The sequence below is a fragment of the Antennarius striatus genome, chromosome 3 (genome assembly GCF_040054535.1).
Source record: "Antennarius striatus isolate MH-2024 chromosome 3, ASM4005453v1, whole genome shotgun sequence".
NCBI classification, from domain to species: Eukaryota; Metazoa; Chordata; class Actinopteri; order Lophiiformes; family Antennariidae; genus Antennarius; species Antennarius striatus.
The window spans coordinates 15,301,445-15,325,795 of NC_090778.1; the positions used below are offsets into that span (position 1 = coordinate 15,301,445).

The following is a 24,351-nucleotide window of genomic DNA, read 5'->3' on the forward strand; positions in this document are numbered from 1 at the left end:
GGGCTGCGGTGGAAATCCTGATTCCTTGCTTTATGTTAAGTCCGTGGTTCTTAACCTGGGCTCGATCGAACCCTCGGGGGTTCGGTGAGACGGTCTCAGGGGTTCGTGGTGACACGCCCCCCTTAGCCATCACTGGCTGCAGGTGATCACGTGACGCTACACCGATTAGCCTACCTGTGCTACATGGGGTTTTGTGCACTCAGTAGTCGATTTATGCCTGTCATGATGGTACGTCATCTGATTGCTTTCTTAATATTTTAATTCATAGTAACTATGTTGAGCACAAAAAGAAAGTAGTCGGACGAATATGTGCAACATGAATTTACATGTACTGTATAACGGAACGTGATGGGAGTCAGTGTTCTGCAGGATTTGCAATGTCAAGTTGAGCAACTCTAGTCTCACACTGGCAAAAATAAAGGAACACTTGCTTAAGATGCATGGAAAACAAAAGAAACAGACTTTGCTGTGAAAATGACATTAGAGTAACACTTGCCAAGGTGAAGCCACACATATCTGAACTGGTCTCTCAGTAACAACAGAAGTCACACTGATTTACAGGAAGGTCATTTCATGTGAGTTCATGCACTGTCTTGGTTTTGTTCTTTGAAAAAGGTGACATTAATGCACAATTCATTAAATACATCAGTAAAACAGACTTATGTCTTAAATTTGGGGGGGGGGGAAAGTTTTTACTAAAGAAGGGTTCGGTACCTCCAACAAGGTTAAGAACCGCTGTGTTCCTTTTTTCCCTTATGTACAGTACTTACCTGCTTATAGTTACACTAAGTGTAAAATACTGGACATGCTTCTCCACCAGAGGAAGTACTGTAGTTTGAGACTGCAGTAGTAAGTAAAGCAGCGTGTAAAACCTATTGAACCATTAAGATTATCTGATTTGGTTGATACAAAGAGTTGATAAGTCGCATATTTTTGCCAATAAACTTAACATTCGATGAGTAGCGGATTATGTTTACTTCACCTGTTTTAATTTTTTATTCGTGTTTTTTCTCTTTCATGACTTTTATTTTGAAAAGCGGCTTTAGCACGCGCGCACGTTGACGCGGGGCGGAGTCAGCCGCTCACCTCCAGCAGCGGTCCTCCAGTCGGCCGGGGCTCCAGTCGGCCGGGGCTCCGCGGGGTGGTCCCACTGCTCGAATCACCCCCACCTCCAGTGGCGTCAGAACCTATCCTCGTTGGTTCTACGGGACCGACGCGTTATAACCGGGTTATAAACATGTAACAGCCGCTCTTAACGTTTCCACCGGGAGAAGAACGATGGACTCTCCAGTCAGAAACAGTCTCCTGAAGTTGTGGCCCCGCTGTCTGCTGCTGTGGTCGTTCCTGCTCGGGCTGGCGTCGGGAGGTAACTAGTTTAAGACTCATTTTCAATGCAAACAAACGAAATACAAGTTTGATTCACGCTGCTTTTAAGGACAGCTGTGTGGAGATATCATCATGCTGGTGAGCTGTGACGACTATCATCCAGTTTTTGTTGTTAAGTGAGGGGGTATTTTCACGCTGGAAACTCTTGTGTTCTAACCAGAACGTTATGGCTCATAAACACAGTTCTCCATTCTGGCTCTGGTTTCCTTCATATGCACACTCCAGCTCTATTTCTGTAATGCCATGGAGTCTCTCCTGGGGCACACTCAGTATCACTTTGCAGCTGTTTTAATGTTCTTTGCCTGTGTGTGTGCGTGTGTGTGTGTGTGTGTGTGTGTGTGTGTGTGTGTGTCTCCACAAATACTAGCCCCAGTTGTCATGATTATTTGGGAAAATCAAATCATTGTCTCCCATGAGTCGTGAGTACCAGACTCAGATGTGTATAATGAACACAGGGTATTTGCATTTTATGAGAAGCAGCAGCAAAAATAACACTGTGCACAATAATAATAACACAATAACACAATAATTCACTCAAATTCACTCAGAAATGGACATTAGTTGGTGCACTGACACATCTAATGTAAAAGTGAGTTGATTTTTGAAGTTACAACTTCACATGAAGTTCACATCCATGTGTGCATGCATTAGCGTTCTTGGTTGATTTCATCCCGGGCCATGTGTCATCCGATTCAGCGTTCATCCATGCTGTGCCCCTTGGGATAATCAGGAATCACTTGTCCATGACTCACACTCTCACCATACCCTTCAATAAAATAATTACAGTATAAACATTTGTTTTGCTTCAGTGCGTTTCAGATTGTGTGCATCCTTCGTGTTCCAGCAGCATTATGCAACGAGGCTCTACTGAAACATCCACATCCCAAATCTTAACAATGCATCCGCAGCAGAGTGGCACAAATGTCAACACTCAGAGTGGGACTTCAGTCAAGTCGCATCTCTGATTCTGCTGTGTAAACTGAGCACACAGGCAGTGACAAGCACTGCTCTTACCCCTCAAATTAACTGTAAGCGGGTGTTCACTGAAAGGTCACCGGCTTTGTTCTTGTGAAATCTCACAAAAAAATGTGTGTGACGCACAGAAAACTGACCCCGCGGACACGTAGATTACAGGACAACCTCGAGCCTCTCATGTTTGTGCCACCTCAGGTAGACAATCAGGTGGATACTGGTATGTTTATATGTAGGTATTGTTCTCTGTCAGTCTGTTTTCCCTCTTAAATTTACACCACCCCAAAATAATGGCCATGTTTCAATGGGAGCTTCCTCCCAAACAGTCGGCTTACAGCTATTCCTCATAGCTTTCTAAGAATCCAGCTCCCTTTCCAGACATGATATTCATGAATTCAACAACTCTACAATGGAGCATGCCCCTCCATCGCTGGAGTTTAAGGCGGAAAAAATAGTGTTTCTTCCCTTTTGGCCAGTTGTCAGAAACGTTTCTTTATTATGTACACAGAGTCAGTGGGATGAAAGAAAATGATGCATGAATGAGAATAAACTCGAGCCAGTCTGACTCACGGTCAGAGTGAGGATAACTAATGCTGCATGTCATGTGCCTGTAAGCCAATTATTTTGTTTATTCCCAGTTGTATTTATAGTTTGTTTAACATTACACTCGACTTATCCATCAATGAACATTGATTTAATTTTTACAAGTGGGAACTTTTTTTGGCAGAGGGATGCAGATTTGGCATGAAACATGCACTAAAGTGGGCTACAGCGGGTATTATAGGATGTAAACTATGTGACTGACTAGAATGTGAGTTGGTGACATGGAAGATTGTTGGCTGAAATATTAATTGGGAAAAACAAGCAAATTAATCTTTATCAAATGCGCTATAGACTGTTTGAATGCTTTAGTTGTGTTCAGGTATTTTATATTTATTTATATGTTTTCTGATTTTGATTTTTCATTTGAATGATATTGAAGTGAAAATCTTGCAGTGTTTGCTTTTGGTCAGACAGAACAAGAAAATGGAAAATACTAGTTTGGGATTTAGAAAAATCTTTCTATTCATTATTTTCTTAAAAATTAATTAAGAGACAATAAACAAAAGAATTGTTACTAAAAGTTATTGTTAGACTAAATTCCATTGATCAAGAGAAAGTGCTTTGCTAATGGTAAAGTGTGGGGATACCCACTGAGAAACAAACCAGAATGTTGAGTTTATTCGTAATGTTGAAATTCTGTTTTGCTTTTTTGCTTAAAATTGGTGATTCACTGAGATTGATTTTTATTCTTTTTTCTTTTGATCTCCCTGCAGTCACTTTGCATACATTAATGACTGTATATTGATATAGCCAGAGGATTAATTTTCATGCTTCAGCAGTTTGATTGCCTTTGTTTAAACAGCTCAGGGCATTCAGATTTGGTTAATCAAACTGTCCATTAGTGCATTAACCTGTTTGAGAGCTGAAACAATGGATTGATTCACATTAACCATGTCACTGGCTCATTAGCACTAGTTTCTTTCTTCCCTTTTGGAAGTGAGGCGATCGTGCTTGTTAACCTTTGCATGGGAACTCATTAAAACTGAACCGATGGTGCCAGGGCACGGAGACTTAGATCAGAAAGCTTCAGAGTGTGTTAGCCAAGATTACAGGGTGATGTGAGACGGCTGGGTGGTGAGGTAGAAGAAACAGCTGGGTCCGTGAACCGTGCTCTTCCTGGAACATGAGGCCACAGACGGTGTAGTGATGTCGGAGCCTTTCATGTTCAGGGTGAAGGTTCCTGTCAGAGCAGGGCAGGCCTGAACACATCTGACTCCCTCCGAGACACCTCCACATCCACCTCCCCAGCTCGTAGAGTGTTGTTGTGGCATTAAAGTCAAATACATTTAAAATTCAGTTATGTCATTCCTGTGTTTTCAGACAGTTCATAAACACCTCTCTCCAAAAGCTACAGACAAGTGGAGACAAAAACCAGTATTTAATTCCAGTGAATGTGTGGAGTTTTGTTCTGTCCTAGTAGTTATTATTCAACAGGTAGAGCTTTAACCCATCATAAGTGTAACTTAAATAGATGTGATGACTGAACGCAAACTACAAACACAACAGACCAATCAGGATGGCTATTACAGGAATTATTTTACGTATGGGATATGATTTAAATTTAAATAAAGAATAATTTGTGCAGTTGTATAAATCTGTATAAATCACTCTATCTTTGTTCTCTTTCTCCTTCTCTCTTTTGCTATCTCTCATATTTTTTATTTTATTTTATATTTTTTCTTCTATCTTGTTCACTGTTTTCACTTTCATTTCTCTTTTTTACCCTCTTTTTTACCCTCTTCTCTGCCATTTTTTACCCTCTTCTCGTATTTCCTTCTCCATTGCCCCCCCCCCTCTCTCCCCATCTTTCTCTCTCTCTTTGTTTGTGTGTGTGTGTTGTGTGTGTGTGTGTGTGTGTGTGTGTGTGTGTGTGTGTGTGTGTGTGTGTGTGTGTGTGTGTGTGTGTGTGTGTGTGTGTGTGTGCATCAGCTCTGCTCTATTTTTAAAGAACAGTGAGTTTAATAATTAGCCTGGCTTTTATCTCTAAATGTCACATGTTGACTATATTAAAACCACAATGCTAAACTAGATGTGCTGTCGATTTGCTGTTTCCCACACTGGTCTCACTTTGAGCGAGCATTAAATGTTAACTCAACAGCCTGCATAAGACGGTAAACTCCACATTTGGCCACATGTACAGTACATTCTCCCTCTTCTTTTCTGTTTAAATTTTAATGAAGCATTTCTCTCTTTAATGTCTCTCTCCAGCTTCCTTCTATGGCGATGGCTTTGTTCAGCTCAAGGCAACAGAGTCGTCCGACCATAACATGCTGCGCATTCGCTTCAGAACCTCCAGCACCAATGGCCTGCTGTTTCTCGCCACTGGCCCGACACATTATTTGCTACTGGAGCTTTTCGCTGGTCGCCTGCAGGTGGGTACATCTGTAGCCCCAGCACATCAAGCGTGTGTGTTTATACATACATGAACACACACACACACACACATGCAAATATGTGCAGGCATACAGTACACACAGATGTTAGTGCTTGACCACATGCACACATATGAAAACACACCCAGACCACCGTGAGTTATTGCTCCATCTCAGTTGACAGTGTCATTCTCTTAGAGCAGTAACATAATCAGACAAGCCTGCATGGTGTGAGCAGAGTGTTAACACCATATCAGTCAGTTGTCACAGTGGAAACGAGGAGATATAATGAAAGCAGGAGATCTTGTCTTTGTTTATGAGGAATCAAGTTATCATTGCATAACAGTACAGTTCACATTGAAAAAGTTGAAGGCACATGCATCATTCATATGCTTCTTACCACCTCTTTAAAACAATTTGATAATTTGTCAAAAACTACATCATAAAATAGCAAATGATCATTTCAGAAGTTGAAAGCAAAAATGGTTCGCACTTTGGTTAAAAACACACATTGAAAGCATTCATTTTTGGTTGATTTATCAATTGGTTAAATGAATGTTGTCACTTACTGTGATACTATCCTGCTGCGCATAAAGGTGTCTGCTCAGTGATTGTTGTACCTTTTGGTCAGTTCAGTCATAAATCTCGCAGGAATGTCTGTTGAAGTAAAATATGAGTTTCAGTCTGTTTGTGTTGAAATCACACATTTATTAATTTTTTCATACATTTATTCATAATATAAATTAGTACCTGTCAATCATACTTTACTGGTAATGAGGGAATATAACTGTTTGTCCCTGCTCCTTAAACTGGCACGGGTCACCAAATACTTTTTTCACTGGCACAAGTGATCCTCAGGCTTGGGGTCTTATTCCATTTGAGTCAGTTATGAGCATTTGCTCCCTGGAAACCCATGCATGAATAGCAGGGACTCAGCAGCAATCCTTGACAAGCATGTCATCCAAATGCAGTGTTAATCTGAGATGGTGACTCGAGGCAAAGAGATAACAGTTTTCTTCCTGTTTTAAATCACAAACCAAAGCTCACTGTTAAGACATCGCAGAATACAGTTTAAATCCAGTTTTCTTTGCTTTCACCTAGTAGCCAGTTAATTATTCATGATAATATTCAGTAATTTATAGAAACAGTTACTTTATCTGATTCTAGGATTGATGTATGTATTTAGAATATACATATTATGTTTTTTTTCTAAATTCTGGGTATTTTTTAGTAATCAGTGTTTTATGACTTGTTTATGATGGAAGATAAGGTGTTGTTATATGCATATGGGACAGAACAAAAAATATAATCAATGTAGTATGAACTTTGCAAAAATATGTTTAAAGTATTGTGATTTTTACATCAATGTTGACAGTGAAGGAAGAGTCAAAAAATCACCAAAGTCACCATGGTTCATTCTTTAAGAACTGAAACTGTATTCAAAATTTTGCATCAGTCAATCAAACGGATAATGACTTCATAATGAGACATTTTACAACAGTATGAACCTAGAGTAGAACAAACTATTGGTGGTGAAAGAGGGAAAAATTCAAGGTATATCCAGTCAGTGGGCCTTTCATCACATACATGCTATAAATGGGTATAGAGAAGTTCATGACAGTCTATCTGATAGTCAGTGTAGTATTGTGTTTCACAATGAGACCATTGCTATTCCAACATGCACACCATTTCCATGGCACACAGCGAAGATATTTAAGTTGTAAATCACAATAAGTGATGCAAAGTCAGAAGTACAAATTTAGATTGAATTTCTGCTTTTTCTTTATAGCTGAAACTGGATCTTGGATCAGGGGAACAAGTTTTACAGTCAGAAAGAGGCACCCAGCTCAATGACCTGGCCTGGCACTCCGTTGAAGTGTTGCATGTGCAGCACAATGTCACTCTGACAGTAGACAAGAACTCTCACACAATCGTACAGATGCCAGGCTCACAGCATGATCTCAATATTGTGGATGGCCTCTACGTTGGTGGGTCAGGAGGTCTTGACAGACTTTACCTCCCCAGAGACCTGGTTGGATTCAGAGGCTGCATGGATGACGTGATCTTCAATGAACGTGACTTGCTGTCATCACTGAGGCCCTATGCAGGGTTCAAAAGTGTCTATGAGGTGTCTTTAGGCTGTAGTCCCCAATTCTTTGCCACAGAGGAGGATTCTATCAGTTTATTCAGCTCCAGAGCTTACATTTCTCTTCCAACCTGGAACACCAAGCAGGAAGCGGTATTTGAGTGTGTTGTTCACACTTTGGCCAAAGACGGAATTATCCTGTATAATTCAGCCAGAGAAGGGGACTTTGTGGCTGTGGAGATCCAGGAAGGTCTACCAGTGACCATTATTGGGAAGGGTGGAACGAAAAGTGAGCTTCGCTCCCCCACATTCATTAATGATGGGAAGTGGCATTCAATCAAGTTGCATTTCACCTCCAAAAGCCTTGAGCTGACTGTTGATGGAGAAGCAGTGAAAACCAGCCTACGTCTTCGCCCACAGGGGCTTCAGCTGAGAGGGTATCTTTTTGTTGGAGGTATTGATGACAGCACCAGGGCAGAAGTTAGGAAAGTGGGGCTTCTATCTGTGTCTGGAAAGCGAGTAAGGGGAGGTTCCTTCAAAGGGTGTTTGAAGAACATTGAAGTCAACAGAGTGAAGATGGGTCTCGCCAATTCTGTAGTTACGAAAGACATCTCAGTCGGTTGTGAGCCAGAGAAAGAAACAGATTCACTGACCCCTGTGAGTCCAACAAGCACTCCTATATCACTCTTTCACTTGATTACACCACCACCATTGTTTCAAATGTCCACCCTTGCAAGGGGCTTGGACAAAAGGTATGGCTCAAATTTTCTGCAGTTAAAAAACCTTGTTGTTCAAGAAGGAGGTCGAGCATCTCTGGAGGCCAAGCACATCAAGGTACTTTTGGACTTCAAGAAGTTGGGCATTCGACAGTCTCAGATTATGTTTCGAATTATGGAGCAACCAGTTCGTGGTCAGATAAGACTTGATGTTGATCAGGATCAAGAAGAGAACACCTTCAGCATGTTGGACCTTTGGCATGGACGAGTGATGTATATCCACGGAGGTTCAGAAGAACCAGATGACTTCTTCATGCTGTCCATTTATTCTAGCAGTAGAAAGGAAGTACCTGATTATTTGAAAGGCAACAAACTGTACCGCTACAATATTACCTTGACACCCACCAATGATTCACCTGAACTCAGCCTCCCTGAAGGAAATCTCTTTGTTCTGTTGGAGAACTCAAAGAAGCATCTCACCACAGATGTTCTGAAGGCTACAGACATTGACAGCCCGTACACCGACCTTGTCTTCTCTGTGCTTGGTAACCTTAATGCTGACGCAGGATATTTGGAAATAGAAAACAATCCTGGCAAGGTAGTGACTACATTCTCATATTTAGACTTGGAGGAACTTAGGGTGTACTATGTTCACACAGGAGTTAGAACTTCAAGGATAGTTTTCAGAGTTAGTGATGGGGAAAAGGTCAGCAACACTGTGGTTTTGAGGATCATGGCTGTAGCACTGGAATATAGGCTAGCAAATAACACAGGCATTAAAATCATTCAAGGAGAGTCAGCTATAATTAGTTGTGATCAGTTGGCTGTGCAAACCAATGCTGTGAAACAAGTTGTAGACATCCGCTATGATATTATCGAGCCCCCCCAGTATGGAGAGCTCCAGAGACTTCACTCAAGTGGTGAATGGAGGCCAACTGACTCATTTTCTCAAAGGCTTTTAGAAAAAGAGCGTCTGAGATATGTTAGCACTTTTCAAGAAATCCAGACATCCACTGCCACTGATTACTTTAAGAGCAAGGTTAATGTAGCTGGAAGAGCAAGCACTGAAGTAGTTTTCCCAATCACCATAAAATGGGTGAAGTATAACTTGGTGAAGAATGTAATGATAGAAATGGATAAAGTCAGAACAGTGACACTTGACTCTGAACATCTTTATGCTGCAGCTGAAGGTGTGGTCCTCTCAGAGGATGACCTTTATTTCAGGGTTCTCACCATACCAAAGAAAGGGAAACTTCTCCTTGGCAGCACAGTATTGGCCAAGAACTCAACCTTTAGCCAAAGGGATTTAACAAATCTGAAAGTACACTACGAGCTTGTCGACAGACCATATGAAGATACGAGTGACCGGTTCAAATTTCATTTGGTTTCCAAACACGCTCAGTCACAAAACTATGATTTCCAGTTTTCCATTAAAGCTGATGTGAATAGTGTGTTTATGAGAAATGACGTACTCTCACTCTTGGAGGGAGAAAGTAAACTTATCACAAAAAATTATCTGTTTGCAGAGACGTTGAGTACAAAGGATTTGTACTACACAGTCATTAGCAGTCCCAAACATGGAAAGCTAGCACGTATTAGCCAGTCAAACTCAAATGCTAGCTACAACAACATCTTAACTTTTAGTAATCAAGATATATTGGAGGAACGGATCATGTACATCCATGACGACAGTGAAACAACTCACGACGGATTCACTTTTATAGCCTCAATCAGCCAAGGCTTCAAATCTTCTATCACAGAAGATGATATTGGCACCAAAGAAGGAATGTTCAACATTTCCATTCAGCTGGTCAATGACCAAAAGCCCATACGCACTATTGATAAAGTTTTCCATGTGGTGAGGGATGGACAGAAGCTACTCACTATAGATGATTTGTGTTATCGTGATGCAGACTCTGATTTTGATGACAGCCAATTGATTTACACCAGACGTGGAATCCCGATGGGAGACTTGGTGCTGGTGAATGACACGACTCATCGTCTGTTCCAGTTTCGGCAGAAGGATTTGGAAGAAAAACAAGTGTTATTCATTCACAAAGGTGTGAGCATAGGCCGCTTTGTGCTCTTTGTGTCAGATGGAAAACATTTTGTGTCAAGCCTTTTAGACATCAGTGCTCATGACCCTTTCTTGAAAGCTGGCAACAACACTGGTCTACTGGTTCAGAAGGGCCAGTCCGTACCCATTTACACAAGTAATTTTAGTGTCATATCAAATTTGGACATTAGAGATGACCAGGAGGTCACTTTCAAGTTAAGTGAGGCTCCCAAGTATGGAGGACTCTTTTACAACGATACCAAGGTGGATTCTTTCTCACAGTCTGACTTAAAAGAAGGACTGATCTCCTATCGGCATAATGACAGTAAACACCTGGCAGACAAGTTCGGCCTCACAGTGAAAGCTAAAGGTCTTCAAGTTTCAATAAGAATCAGTGTGAAGGTTTACCTGGAGAGTCACCAGAGGCCACCCATTGTGCAGCATCACGACATTTTACTGGTGGAAGAGGGTAAACCAGCAAAGATTGACGAAACTAAACTGGAGGTGAGTGTGAGAGAGAGAGAGAGAGAGAGAGAGAGAGAGAGAGAGAGAGCGAGAGAGAGAGAGAGAGCTGGAGTGGTTTGGAGATATTTTTAGTCTTTTATTTTTTGACCACTTATGTGATAGGACAGTGTAGAAATGAGCCACTTGAATGTTGAATCTGAAGCAACTGGTCTTCTGTTTTAACTGACTGGTGGAAAGTACTGATATTCATTTTATGGGTCATTACTGGCATTGAAGACACAAGTTGTTAGCGTGCTTTATGGTGCATCTGTCAGCATGTTATTATTATTATTAATAATAATAATTATTTTTATCACTTGACTCAAAATGTGGATAGTTGTGAAATTCACCAGTCACCTCCTGAATGAGAGGTGTAACATCTCAAAATCATAAACAAGATTCTGTTGTTTCACATTCAACCTTCTAAGGTTACCATGACCGGGATGAGTGAGAATCTACTCCAACGTACTTAATAGAGGTAGACAGGAAAAGAAAGTTGTGTGTGTATATGTGTGTGTGTGGGGGGGGGGGGGTGCCACAGAGATCCACAGGCTGGATCAAACCAGGCTCATTGCTCTTTCATCAGCCCTGGGTCATACTCCACAGTTGAGCTCATAATATTATTATGAAGTTTGATGAAATTCTCTTATGTGATCATTCAAACTTTAAAGTTGTTTCTATCATGATCACTTAACCTCTTTTTAAAGGTCAGTAATAATAAGATTTAGAAGTATTTAATTTACATGATTATGATGTAAATCATGTAAACTATCATGTGAAGGGAAGGCCGAAAGGAGAAGAAGCTGTAAATAGCAGTATTTGATTCCAACTGGAACTGTGTGTCATTGTTCTATGTTTTATGCTGACAGCCTCTAAACCTGAGTATTTATTGTGAAAATATTCATTAAAAAACAGGAGCTTTAACTATGGTGTCATATTCGTCAGATAAATTCTAGTAAAGGAGCATATTATCAAAAACTACAGTATTTCCTACTCTGGTTTATAGCTACTGAAAGGACCTGAATACTGACCAGTGTTTGCTTAACGTTTTATAATCATGCCACGTTACATCAACAGCAAAATAAAAGCTGAACATCAGCGACACGTGGAACATTTCAAATTTAACCCTTGAATATGTTTCTTGATTGTTGCAGGTCACACACGAGGACAACCTGCCATCTGAGATTTTATTCACAGTCATGGTAGCCCCCTCTCATGGCTTTCTGCGGCGTTTTGTCAAAGAGCGCTACATCGGAACCAAACAATCTCCTGTCAAGACATTTACCCAGGAGGACATTAACAGCGGCAACATCCAGTATGTGCAGGTGGAGCCCGGCAAAGTCAATGACACTTTCATCATTGACGCCACAAACGGGGTCACCGATGTCAGTGGGATTAGGATGACTGTTGACGTCATCCCACGCCTCATCCCACTTCAGGTCACCAATATCACCATGGAGGAAGGTGCCTTCAAGGCACTGACACAGGATGTGCTCAAAGTCACCAACAGACACTTTTCTGGAATCAACTTCCTGTACAGTCTGACCGATCCCCCACATCATGGTCATGTGGAGCACTCTCGACACCCTGGTGTGTCCATAACATCTTTCACCAGGAGACAGGTGAGATTTTCTCATAGACACTGTTGTGTTTGCTAAAACAAAAATCATTTCATTCACTGCGGCAGTAACATTTTTCCTGCCCAAAACCTGCGATGTCATTTTTCAGCAGGTATTTATAGGCCCAATAAAAATTAGTCTGGTTTAAATAACGCTCCAATCAGACCCAGTTTGAACGTGTTTGGCTGTTTCCTAAAGTACAAACTGATATGCTGAGATTTCTGAACACATTTGTTAACCGATGAATAAATATGTTAGATTGTCAGATATAAAAGTGGGCGTTAAAGGATCTCTTGACCGAACAGTTTGCTACCTGGTAGGGTTAGAGTTAGAGTTAGTTAGGGTTAGATCCCTTTTCCTATTAAAAAATTCAATAAGCAATAATGTCCATATATGCATTCCATATCATGCAATAACTCGTAAATCATTATAGGAGGTTTTTTCTGTATTTTTTGAAATTTTTGCTGTTTTTTGTGACGCTGTAAGGAATAATTTCTGTGCTCTTTAATCAGGTGGAACACGAATTCATTTACTATGTTCACGACAGCAGCGAAACGTCAGCTGACAACTTCACTGTCGTCGCCAATGACACGGGACTGAGGAAGCTGAGTGCAGCCCAGACGGTGTACATCCAGGTTACAGCTGTCAACGATGAACCTCCTGTTATTACAGCCAACAGGGTCCTCAGGGTGAGTCTGTGCTGCTCTATATTTAAACTTGGACATTTCTTTTCTAGCAGGTCTGGCACCACAGCTTACTGTCAGATCGTTTTCATACGGGCAATGCTACAATTTGCCATGGCTGACTGGATGTAGGAAACTATGTTTGTTATGGAGAGGAGGGTCCAGCTTGGCTGACAGACTTTGGGAAGGTCTGCTTTGGTGCTAAGGTGTTAAGTTCACAATCAGATTCTCCTCCTTGGTGGGTCGGGTTGCAAGCAATGTTGATTTACTAAGTTGTTGCTGTATAGTTGACTAGAAATGGTTTCTCATGAGCACAAAACAGTTGAAATTAAATGGAAAATGAAACCAAAGCATCACAGGGACATAAGGTCCTGCTGCCCAAAGTATGTCATTTGAAATTAGTCCCATTTCACAGCATCCCAGTGTTGACTGACATGATGGCACAGCCTGGAAATAGCAAACACTTTGACATGTGGCTGCAGTTCAGTCTTTCATGTCATCCACTTCACATCTCTCTGCCTGTTCTCTGCAGCCCAACTGGTCAGTTTCTCCTCAGTGGCTGGATTTGGGAGAGCTCATGCTGATGAAGAGGGGATGAAATGTGGGTCTCGATTGTCCACGCAGCTTTGCCATAAATACCTCAAATTCTTGCAGACAAATCCTGCAGGCTGAAAGCCCACTGACTCAGAGCAGCGACTCCTAGAAGTTATTAGACAGAACTCTGGGAGGCCAGCTTAAGTTTTGATCATAAAATGTTTGTGAAGGAGAACGGTGCGTTTTTTTGGGGCAAACATGACGACGATCTGTTAATGTGATGATAAGGTCCACGAGGCGACGCTCTGACATTCAGATTCATGCTGGCTCTCAAAGCATTGGAGTCATTTGCAGGTCTCTACATCCGCTGACTTATACGTACCATTATATGATCGATTGTAAAGTTAGTTTTAAAACAACTTGGGTGTTATCTGAATCAGTATTCAGATGAACTACACCATTGATTAGACTGGATACCTGAATAAACCCTGCAGAATACAAAATGTCTGTGTGTGGCGGGCAGTGTGGAGACCGTTCAAGAGTCTTTAAATCCATTTGGCACGACTGAAGACGTTTAGATTCTGTCACACTGTTTAATTTAATTTTTGATTTTATATACTGTTCGCCGAAGGGAAATTAAGAATGCACACTCTAGTTTTTTGTTAGTCTTATCAATCACATGCATATTAGTGTGTACAGGCCCCTGTAATTCACATAACCACACACAAGGGGGCCTGTACGCATGCAAGGGAGGTAGAGTGGCGGGCAGCCCCTTTTTGTGGAGCGCCCAAATGAGCAGCTTGTGAGGGGGGACGGTGCCTTGCTCAAGGGCACCTCGGCAGTGCTCCGGAGGTGAACTGACACCTCCCACTGTCAGCTCACCTCCGGGTGTCATTTTTTGGGTGGGAGCGGGAATCGAACCACCGACCTCAGAACATTGGACGACCCGCTCTGCTGCCCGATTTACCACTGAGCCACTGCCGCCCCAGTTTAAGCCTCCTACGATGTGTGTCGTAACCATACACCTCTGCAGCTGCACTCTGAAGCATTTCTTTGGTTGTTCTCATCTCATCCTGTCTGTGATCACTGACACATCTCACCTGGGTCAATGTTTAACAGAGCAGCAGTAGGAATCTTCCCTTAAAAAATTTCAGTGAGTGTTTAAACACAAAGATAATTTAGCACCCTTTGTCTGAAACATGAACACGACCCTTGAGCAGCATTTGTTTAAAAAGTATGCAAAAGGGTAATTTTGCTACTATGGAAGAACTCTGCTGTGAAATGGGTGATAATCTCTACAGAAATCCATACAGTGTCAACCTATGTGAGAAACAGTGGCATGTTATGCAATCGTTGCTCTGACCTGTGCTTTAGAAGCTCCTCCTTTGTCTCTGTACGGTTCAATGGGTTTAATGTTCTGAGTGTCAATGAGTTCCCCTTTTCCTTCGTGTTCGCTCCAGGCTTTTCGATTTGCCTGGAAAGGAGACCTGAACTGTGCCTCACCAATACTCTGCACTCGGTCCGACTTGTTTACCATCTCCAAAGCTATTCTTAGTCCGGAGATATCCTTCATTTGAATGATGTTGTTCAATGTGACACGAGTGATGCTCAGAGTGTCATTTCTCTACAGGTTGTAATTGTTTTACTGTGTTTAGGTGTCGCAGGTTGACATTTTTTTAGCAGTTGTGCTTTTTACATTTACATCATCATGGTTTGTTTCTTTTTGTCATTTTTGGGGTCTCCCTTTCCTTCTATTTATTGTACAGTATATGACATGCAACCTAATCCTGTTCCATTCTAATTATTGTTTTGATTAAATTTTCTTCCAACTACCTGAGGGATGGTGATGCAGAAATGGTGATAAGGGATACTGTCTTCATTTCGGTTTATAACAAAATATGACAGTATTTCAGTCCGTCTATCAAACTAAATGTCAGAGTCACAGTTGGCTGTCAAATACTGTTAGCCAATATGTCATGAACCACGTCACACAAGCGCCCCTGTGTCCTTGTTCTTGGAGGTCTGAATTTTGTCCTCTGGGTTACAGATGACACCTAACGTGTCCTCGTACAACTTCTAGGTTTGGGTGTCTTCCGTCACAGAGATCAGGATGGAGGATCTGCGAGTGCAGGATCTGGACTCAACCCCACAGGAGCTGCACTTCATGGTGACCCCACCCAGCAACGGACACCTTGCCCTTAAGAGTGCTCCCATGAGGGAGGTGCTGAACTTCACCCAGGCACACATAGACCAGGGACAGCTGCTGTTTGTTCACAAAGGTAAGATATTTTTTAAAATCATCTATTGAACATTAAAATCTTGAAGAAGAGTCTTTTTAATGGGAAAAGCCAAAGTTTATGTTGTACGCTACTTAATATTCCATACATACAAACAGCAGAAAACAGGATGAAACAGGAGATTTAAAGGAGAGTTCTAAACAAACCTAAGATGCTAAGTAAAGAAACAATATAAAAATGATTATTAAAATAATTATTGAAAATAACATGAACAGAAAAGACAAACAATTCCCAACCACACATTTAAATGTTATTTTTTAAATTATGACATTAATTTGTGATCATAAATATAACAAAATTGGCTGCTGAAAATGTGAACACTGCCAGTGTTGGATTTAATGCAGCATTACCAGATGTAATTGATAACTTGTGGTTTTTAACTTTTGTTGCTGTTCTCTTTGTGTCCACTAGAGGACGCCGTTGACAGTTTATTATGGTCTGATTTGTTTTCCACTTGTTGTCAACTACCAGAGTAATAGTCTTCAGGAGGAATATTGTGCAAGTTTCTTCATTAAATTTAGTGACGTGCAGTAGATGGATATGACTGGAGGCCAGTCTGGAAGCGGCAATGTGTTCTTTTTTGGCAACTCTGAGTAAAATTTGGAAAAGATCTGTCAACAAGTCTGTCAGCCTGAGATCAGGTTTCTGATTACAGTTTTGGTTTCTAGTTCTTTGCCTGTTTGTTTCTAGAGACCAGAATCAGGAATGCAGATTCCAACAGTGTTGACCCGAAACATGTGACCCAGGTTTTTTGTGATTTAGCACCAAAGCAGATAAAAGTCAAAGCATGGACTCTCCAAACTAATTTTTTCTTTTTTTGTTATTTATTTATTTAATTCATTTCCTCCCCCCCCATTGAATTTCCAGGTGCCATGTCTGGAGGATTCAGCTTCCAGGTCAATGACGGTGTGAACTTCAGCCCCAGGCAGATTTTCAGCATCACTGCCAGAGCTTTAGTTCTCACTTTGGAGAAAAAACGTCCACTCAAAGTGTTTCCAGGTAATTAAAGGCAGAGAGGAGCTTCATCTTTTTGGAATAAAGCTGGCATTACTCTATATGTTATTGTCAACAAATGTTTCAAAGTGAATGAATGTATTTCTGCCCCACGATGTGCTGGCAATACGTCCTGCGTGTACCCTGCCTCTCACCTGTTGCCAGGTGGGATAGGTTCCAACAACACCCACGACCCACAAAGGGGAAAAGCTTAACCTCATGGGTGGAGGAAAAGATAGTGCAGTCAAATAAAGTAGTTTCCAGAAACATGTGGGTGACAAGTGTAAGTGTCTTTTTATAGGCTTTCATGCTGTAATAACTCTACACAGCTGCCTCTTAAAATAGAAATGAAATAAAACATTTATGTATTTCTCAGTCATTAAATTACAGATTTGTTTCAGTTGTTCATCCAGAGGCACAAACATGATTTCCTCTTTGTTTCTTTTGTTTAGATTCAGCTGAATATTCTGAGGTTGTGTGTGTGTTTGTAACACCTCATTGTGTTTTTTATTTTGAGATTTGACCTGCTAATTACTTTCGTGTGACCTTACTACAATATCTACCCACAATTCATTTTGTCTCATCTTGTCATCTTCCCAACAGCTAAGTGTTTACTTCACCAAAATTCCACACTGGTGAATCATCTGCTGCTGTGGATTAATGGTGGTGGTGATGCAGAGATGCTGCTTCAGATAGGGAAACTCAAAATAGAACGACTGTGTTTCATCTGCAAAGACATTTCAAGGGGTTTTTTTTTGTAGACTTACAGTGGTCTGGTTTGTCAGCTAGATGGAGACGATAGTGCGATGGCAGCAGTCTGCCAACTGGAATAATCGGCCCAGCTTCCCAGCCACAGGGTGAGTGGGTACTTGAAAAGCTGTGGCACCGTTTGTCTGAGGCTGGCCTGTTTAAGCTTGATGTCAAGCGGCGCAGAGCGAAGGGGCGGCGTTGCCAAGATGGGGGCTCGAACTGACAAGAGGGGATTTCATAGGGTCAGAGGCAGCATTAAAGCACTTTACCAGAGTAGAGGTGAGATTTGTATTTTCCCTAAGCACACATAGTGGAAACATATTCACACAAGGGGTAAGCAGCGGGAAGCTCCTTCTTGGAGCGCCCAACGAGCAACTCGTAGGGGGGACGATGCCTTGCTCAAGGGCAACTGGCATCTCTCCACTGCCAGTTCACACTTCTAAGTTTTTGGTCCAAATGGGCCTTGAACCCTCCGGTCCCCAGCCTAAGACCCAGTGGACTGAGCTACTGCCGCCCCCACCAAGAAGGAAATTTCCTGTGAGAGGCAAACAAGGATGGTGGGAGTGTTCATGACATGTGATGTATGAATTTCACTGAGCTTCAACCCCTCTTTCCCTCCATCACTCTTCATCATTTATCACAGGTCTTTTAAGAGGATTCTAACAACCTGCACAGCAGAGTTACGGATATCTTTTAAATGTACTCACATGAAGAAAAGCTCTCATTAGTCAGTTCCCGTCATTATTCACAGTAGATGTTTCTATTTAATTTTCTCCAAAGTTTCAGGTTTCTGTAAATGTAAGGAGCAGATCCATTTTTTATACTTACTTGGATTTTATGGAGCTGCTGCTCTGCTGTGTTGAAGCGGGTCTGTCACGTCTACAGTGTGACTCTAATGTGACACATCAAAGGGCTCCCAGCTGTTTATTCTTCAGCTTGTTTTGCATAATTTTGGGTCAAAAAAGACATGAAAACTTTCCAAAGGGGAAAACCTGCAACAGTGAAATCCAACACAAAAAGAGTTTTAACTGTGTGGTTACAGAGAAACTGAATGCCAGACAAGAACAAGTTATTCACATGTCTAATGCAGTTTTATGACCAACCACTTCATCTCCTAGTTTTCTTGCTATTTCTACAGGCTCTTCTACAACAATCACAAATGTGGATTTACAAGCAGTGACCAATGACATCAGCAACACCTCGAACCGGTCCATCACATTCAGTGTGATTCAGCAGCCGAAGCTGGGCCGTTTGGTGAGGAGGCAGCCCAATAACTCCACAATGGACATCTCCACTTTCACACAAGATATGGTGAGTAAAATGTTTTGAATTGAAATAAAGGGAATTATTTCAATATTTAACATCAGATTTATTCCATTAATGTCCGGAAGTTGCTATAGTATGAATAATTAATATTATATTATTGACTTTGTGCTTCTTTAGCTAAAATGGGATATGTAAGGCTTTTATGGAATCAATTATTTCTGATGGATTGTGGTACAGTTATAGCTGTGATGCTCTGTCTACTTTTACTTTATGATGCTGAGCCAAGTTGATTTAAATTGATAGAATTGTATGCATACTGTCTTTATGACTTTCAGAATAATGAACAATTACTGAGATGATTGAATTCTATTACAGTGGATTAAACCAACAGGTGCCTGCTGATATATATATGTGTGTGTATGTGTGTGTGTGTGTGTGTGTGTGTGTGTGTGTGTGTGTGTGTGTGTGTGTGTGTGTGTGTGTGTGTGTGTGTGGTTTTGTCCTTCAGCTGGACAGGAAGGAGGTTGTGTTCATTCAGTCCCCCATTGAGTCAGTAGGCTGGGAAATCATGGACTCTATGACCTTCTCCGTGTCATCACCGCCGGCTTTCTTGGACAGCCAGACCTTCAAAATAGACATTTCTTATGAGAATTCTAGACCTGAACACAGAACAGTCCTGCTTGCAAACACAGGTAAGGCTAACAATAATACTCTCAGTGTCTTAGCAAAGCTAAAATTTGTCAATTACTAAGATGATAAGATTGGAAGTGTTCGGGTTTTTCATTAATTTGTTTGGGGTAAAAACTATGTCTGATCAAATGAAATGGTTGATGACACATTAAACGGTAGGTCATTATTAAATTTAGTTCAATTTTTTTTAATGGAGGGTATTCCAAAATTGTACATTACAGCAATCCCTCGTTACTCGCGGTTAATTTATTCCAGGGACACCAGCAAAAAACGAAAATCCACGGTATAGTAACCAAATATTTATCTTATTATTTACGGTAATTTAAACGTTTATGAACCCTCCCCATACTGATATTAAATCACCTTATATCTGTATTACCTTGTCCCACACTCTTATAGACTGGTTAAAACACTTTTGTAAGGTGACAGGAGGAACCGTGAGTCTTGGAAAGCAGCGCACACACGGATGCTGTCAGTCAATAGCATGCGTGACTACAGCTCATGGGAGACACTTGCTCCTCACCTCTCTCTCTCTCCCTTGTCCTCGATGAGATGAAACTTACATTTCATCGAGGACAAAATATAATTTATATATAATTTTAAAAATCCGTGATGTAGTGGAGCCGTGCATCTTGAAGCACAACTAAGCGAAGGAATACTTAACTTTGTTTTTAGATTACATATTTTCACATAAAACTGCAAACTTGAGAATTTTTGCAGTCTGTCAAACGATTGTTGAAATATTTCAGTCTGGATTAATGAGGAGCATGAAATACTTGAGAGAAATTTAACAAGCATGACTGAAGCTCACAGACTAGTCTCTATATTCATGGTTTTGTCTGTTTCAAGGTTTTATTCTCTTCTATAAACACATTGTTTGCTTGTTTTCAGGTGCCGAGGTAACCGAGGGGGAGAGTGTCGTCATTGATGAAACCAAGCTGGATGCCACCAACCTGATGTTCAAGTTGTCAGTTCCTCAGCGGAGCTCCCATGAGGTCTGGTTCCAGGTGACATCTCTGCCTCAACATGGTGTCATAGTGGTGGGCGAGAGAAATCTGACCAGTGAGAAACCCAACTTCTCGCAGTTCATTGTTAACAAGTATGGTATTACCTACAAACATGACAACTCAGAGACAATTTATGATTATTTTGCATTCAGTGCATGGCTAAATGCCAAAGGAAAAACAGCAGTACGCCCTCAAGATGATCATGATGTTGTTGAGGAGTGGTTTAACATCACAATCACACCTGTAAACGATCAACCGCCACTGTTAAAAACCAAAGCTCCAAGTTTGAAGGTAGTGCAAGGAGATACAGTCGCCCTTGGGCCCGAGAATCTTACAGTTGAGGACTTAGATAACCCTCCTGATGATATTATGTTCTCTGTGATTAGTAAGCCAAATAATGGACACCTAGCTCTTAAAGGAAGTATGAATGAATCGTTAATGGCCTTCACCCAAGCCCAAATCAACAATAGAAGCATCTATTTCATCCATGATGGAAGTGCTGTTTCTGGGGTGTTCTACTTTAGTGTCACAGATGGCCATCATAAACCACTATATAAGCTCTTCAACCTGGAAGTAACAGAAATTACAATATCTTTGGTTAATTACACTGGATTGTCATTGGAACAAGGTCAGACCTCTGTGTCATTGACTGCGGACAATCTTGCTGCTGAGTCCAATGGGAAAAACATCACCATTCACTACCTGATTACAAGACCGCCAACATTTGGCAAACTTCTGAAGGACAGCGATGAGGTTACACAGTTTGAACAGGAGGACCTGCTGTCTGGAAGACTTTGGTACCACATGACCTCCCTTTCCTCATCCAAAGACAGCTTTGAGTTCACTGCCTTCACCTCAGAGGCAAACGTGACAGGCCAAGAGTTTAACATAACGGTCAGACCTTTAGTCCAGCTTGGCAAAGGTTTGAGAATTCCCAACGGGATTGTTGTCAAACTCAACACGAGCTTTCTTAATGCCTCTGAATTGGCTAATATCACGGATACGGACCCTTTATTTGTCATGATTTCCCATCCAAAATATGGAAAGGTGGTTAGGACTAAATCTCAATCCTCCATAAAACCTTTACCAGTTGAGTCATTTACCTTTCAGGAGGTAAAACAAGAGAAGATAGCGTTGGAGCTGAATGCTAATATGACCGGACTTCAGGAGCTGAATGACTCATTGGTGTTTGTGCTAAAAGCTGGTGACACCCCACCTGCTCAAGGGGAGCTCCATTTTACAGTTGTGCCATACATTGAAACTGTTTCATCAACCACACAGGGTGCTGTCTCAACAACAGATGTTCCTCAGACATCCAGAAATGGAACTGCTTCACCAGCCATTTCTATGGCTTTCTTCTCCACCCAGCAGCCAAGCAAAAATCAGCAAAAGTTCAAGGGACGCAACCGCTGGGGAAACTCCAACAGAACGAGCCTTTTCAGTACGACTTTAGGCAAACCAGCGCATGAAACAGAAGATGTCCCCTTTAGGAACACGCCAGTTCGTGTAGAGTCCTATCCTCAAAAAACCTCCAACCCACTCATGGTGATTCTACCCCTGTTGGCTCTGCTGCTGCTTGTCATCATCTTTGTAGTCCTGGTTGTTTTTCTTCGACACCACAGGCAAAGGAAGCAGAGCACCGCTGTACCGAAGGAGTCAACGTCCACTGGTCTCCCCAACAGTCATTCTTACCAGGGTCCAACTCAGAGAAGTACAACAGTTCCCACAGTCACTGTCACTCCCTTAAACCACACCTCCACAGGCAGCCCTGTACTGGATCGGTTAGCGACACTACATCAGGTTTCACCTTATGACATGCTTGATTCAAACATGCTCGTAACTTCTTGGAGGAGCGGTTCTCCAACGTCATCTTCTGAAGTGATTCAAACGACTGCGCCCACTCTGCAGAAGAATCAGTACTGGGTGTGATCTTTCACAATCCGTCTTGTAGCTACATGTGTTGACAAACAGGTTTGATACCAGATTGGAACACGGTGATGTAAATAAATGAGGCTGCAATGTTGTGCAAGCTACTAGGAAAGTGAAACGTGTTACGGTACGAGTTCATTTGCAGTAAATGAAGTGACCCTAGACTGAAGCTACCCTCCAGAAATGTAGCAGGCTGGACCACAGGTACACAGTAAAAGTAGAGCATGTGTGTGTGTATGTGTATGTGTGTATGTTTGAGTTAATACTCACAGTTAAGAACTGGATAGTCATACAACAAACTATCTTCGAGGTCAATCTTCTTGCTGTCTTCACATTCTACATTTTCAGTAATCAAACTCATACTTCACTGCAGTAGAGGTGAAACTTCATACGTCAGCTGAACAAGTGGGGTGTGTCATTGTTGTCCTGAAGTACACCTTTGTGCAACACACATTTGGCAATGGCAGGTTTTTGATTCTCAGCAGTCTGTTTTCAAATGACAGCAAAAAGTTTCACTACTTGATCGGTAAACAGGCTAAACTACTGAAAAGCTAATCGACTGATAAATAGTGACACGAATCCCATGCTACTGAGAAGTGTCGCTTAATTGAATCGCTGCTACTGTAAGAACCACTACTGCTGGACACTGGCTGGTCACTAGTTTAAAGCTGCGTTAACTAATATTTTAGTATTAATACTGAATCAGACTATTGTGTGTATTATCACACAACTAATAAAAACTAAAGTCATAAACTGGCTTAACTAAAACTGGATCTAATACTCCTACTGGATGAATGATTGGAGGAATTATTTTTTGTCTGTTAGTTTATGTTTTTGTTATTTTGTCCCTCGTGGCCAAAAATGATTCACTCAACCTTACAGATCAAAAGAAAACCTGTAATGAACCAGGAGAATCCAACAACAACCACTGGTTTATGTTCATTTGGTGGGGAGGGTTTTGTTCACTTTAAAATGTATAAATCTTGTTATTATGTATACATGGTGGTAAATTATAGCATACATGACCAGTTAAATAGTTGGACTCAAATTCAAGTGAATAGATGAAAAAGTTTTGCTGGTAATGACTTGTTGATGTCTGCTATAGGTTTAGGCCTTCTGGTCTTCATGCTCACTAAAGTTTCCATTTGAGTTATGATCACTTGAATGGAAGGCGATGCAAGCAGCTTGAAACTGTGAATTACTTGTTAAGATGTCTTCTCTAAGCATTTCAACTGATTGTGCTGATTTTATATCATTCTCATGTATTCTATTATAGTAGAGCTAGTTTTTTGTAAACTCAGGTATTTTGTTAAATCATTTACTTCATGTCACTATTAATAAGGATTGCATGTTTTGTCAAAAACGAGGAATTTATTTAACATTACAGGATTGAATATTATGGCATATGATAGGTGCTTCCCAACAAAGCCGTACAGTATATTGCAGTGAGACACTGAAATGGCTGATTTTATTAAAATGTTTTTTAGATCTGATCAAATCATACTTAGAACATGTTAACACTGCTTTTCCTGTTGTTCTATTTTCGGAAATAATAGAAATGTAGACTGTAGTTTGCTTGTTTTTATCTCAGTGGTCACAGTTTTGTCATCAGATTTTTTATGTATTCTGGTGAATTGTAGAGAATGAGAAATTACAGCTACAGAAAAAAGTAATGTAAACTTGTGAAATATTTTTGTACTGAAGAAACATGTCCAGACACTGTATTCCAGTCTCATTTGACCCATGTAACTCAAAGTGTCATATTGATTTATACCTTATTTTTAATAAACTATGTTAAGATGTTTGAGTTTCAGTGTGTACGCTGTACAATAATCATAAATCTTCTATGGGTGTATCACATGCAGTCTTTTCACTTTGTGTTATGTCT

The 24,351-nt window shown here is 41.0% G+C and overlaps 1 protein-coding gene across 1 annotated transcript; it reads left to right on the forward strand.

Annotated features, from left to right (window-relative positions):
• Nucleotides 1-1,181: 1,181 nt before the first annotated feature.
• cspg4ba (chondroitin sulfate proteoglycan 4ba) lies at nt 1,182-24,265 on the forward strand. Its single transcript, XM_068311037.1, has 10 exons — nt 1,182-1,366; nt 5,170-5,333; nt 7,123-10,695; nt 11,850-12,317; nt 12,827-13,003; nt 15,612-15,810; nt 16,696-16,827; nt 18,710-18,882; nt 19,346-19,529; nt 20,419-24,265. The coding sequence occupies exons 1-10, from the start codon at nt 1,279-1,281 to the stop codon at nt 22,461-22,463; spliced, it is 7,203 nt and encodes a 2,400-aa protein (XP_068167138.1). The 5' UTR covers nt 1,182-1,278; the 3' UTR covers nt 22,464-24,265.
• The last annotated feature ends 86 nt before the right edge of the window (nt 24,266-24,351 follow it).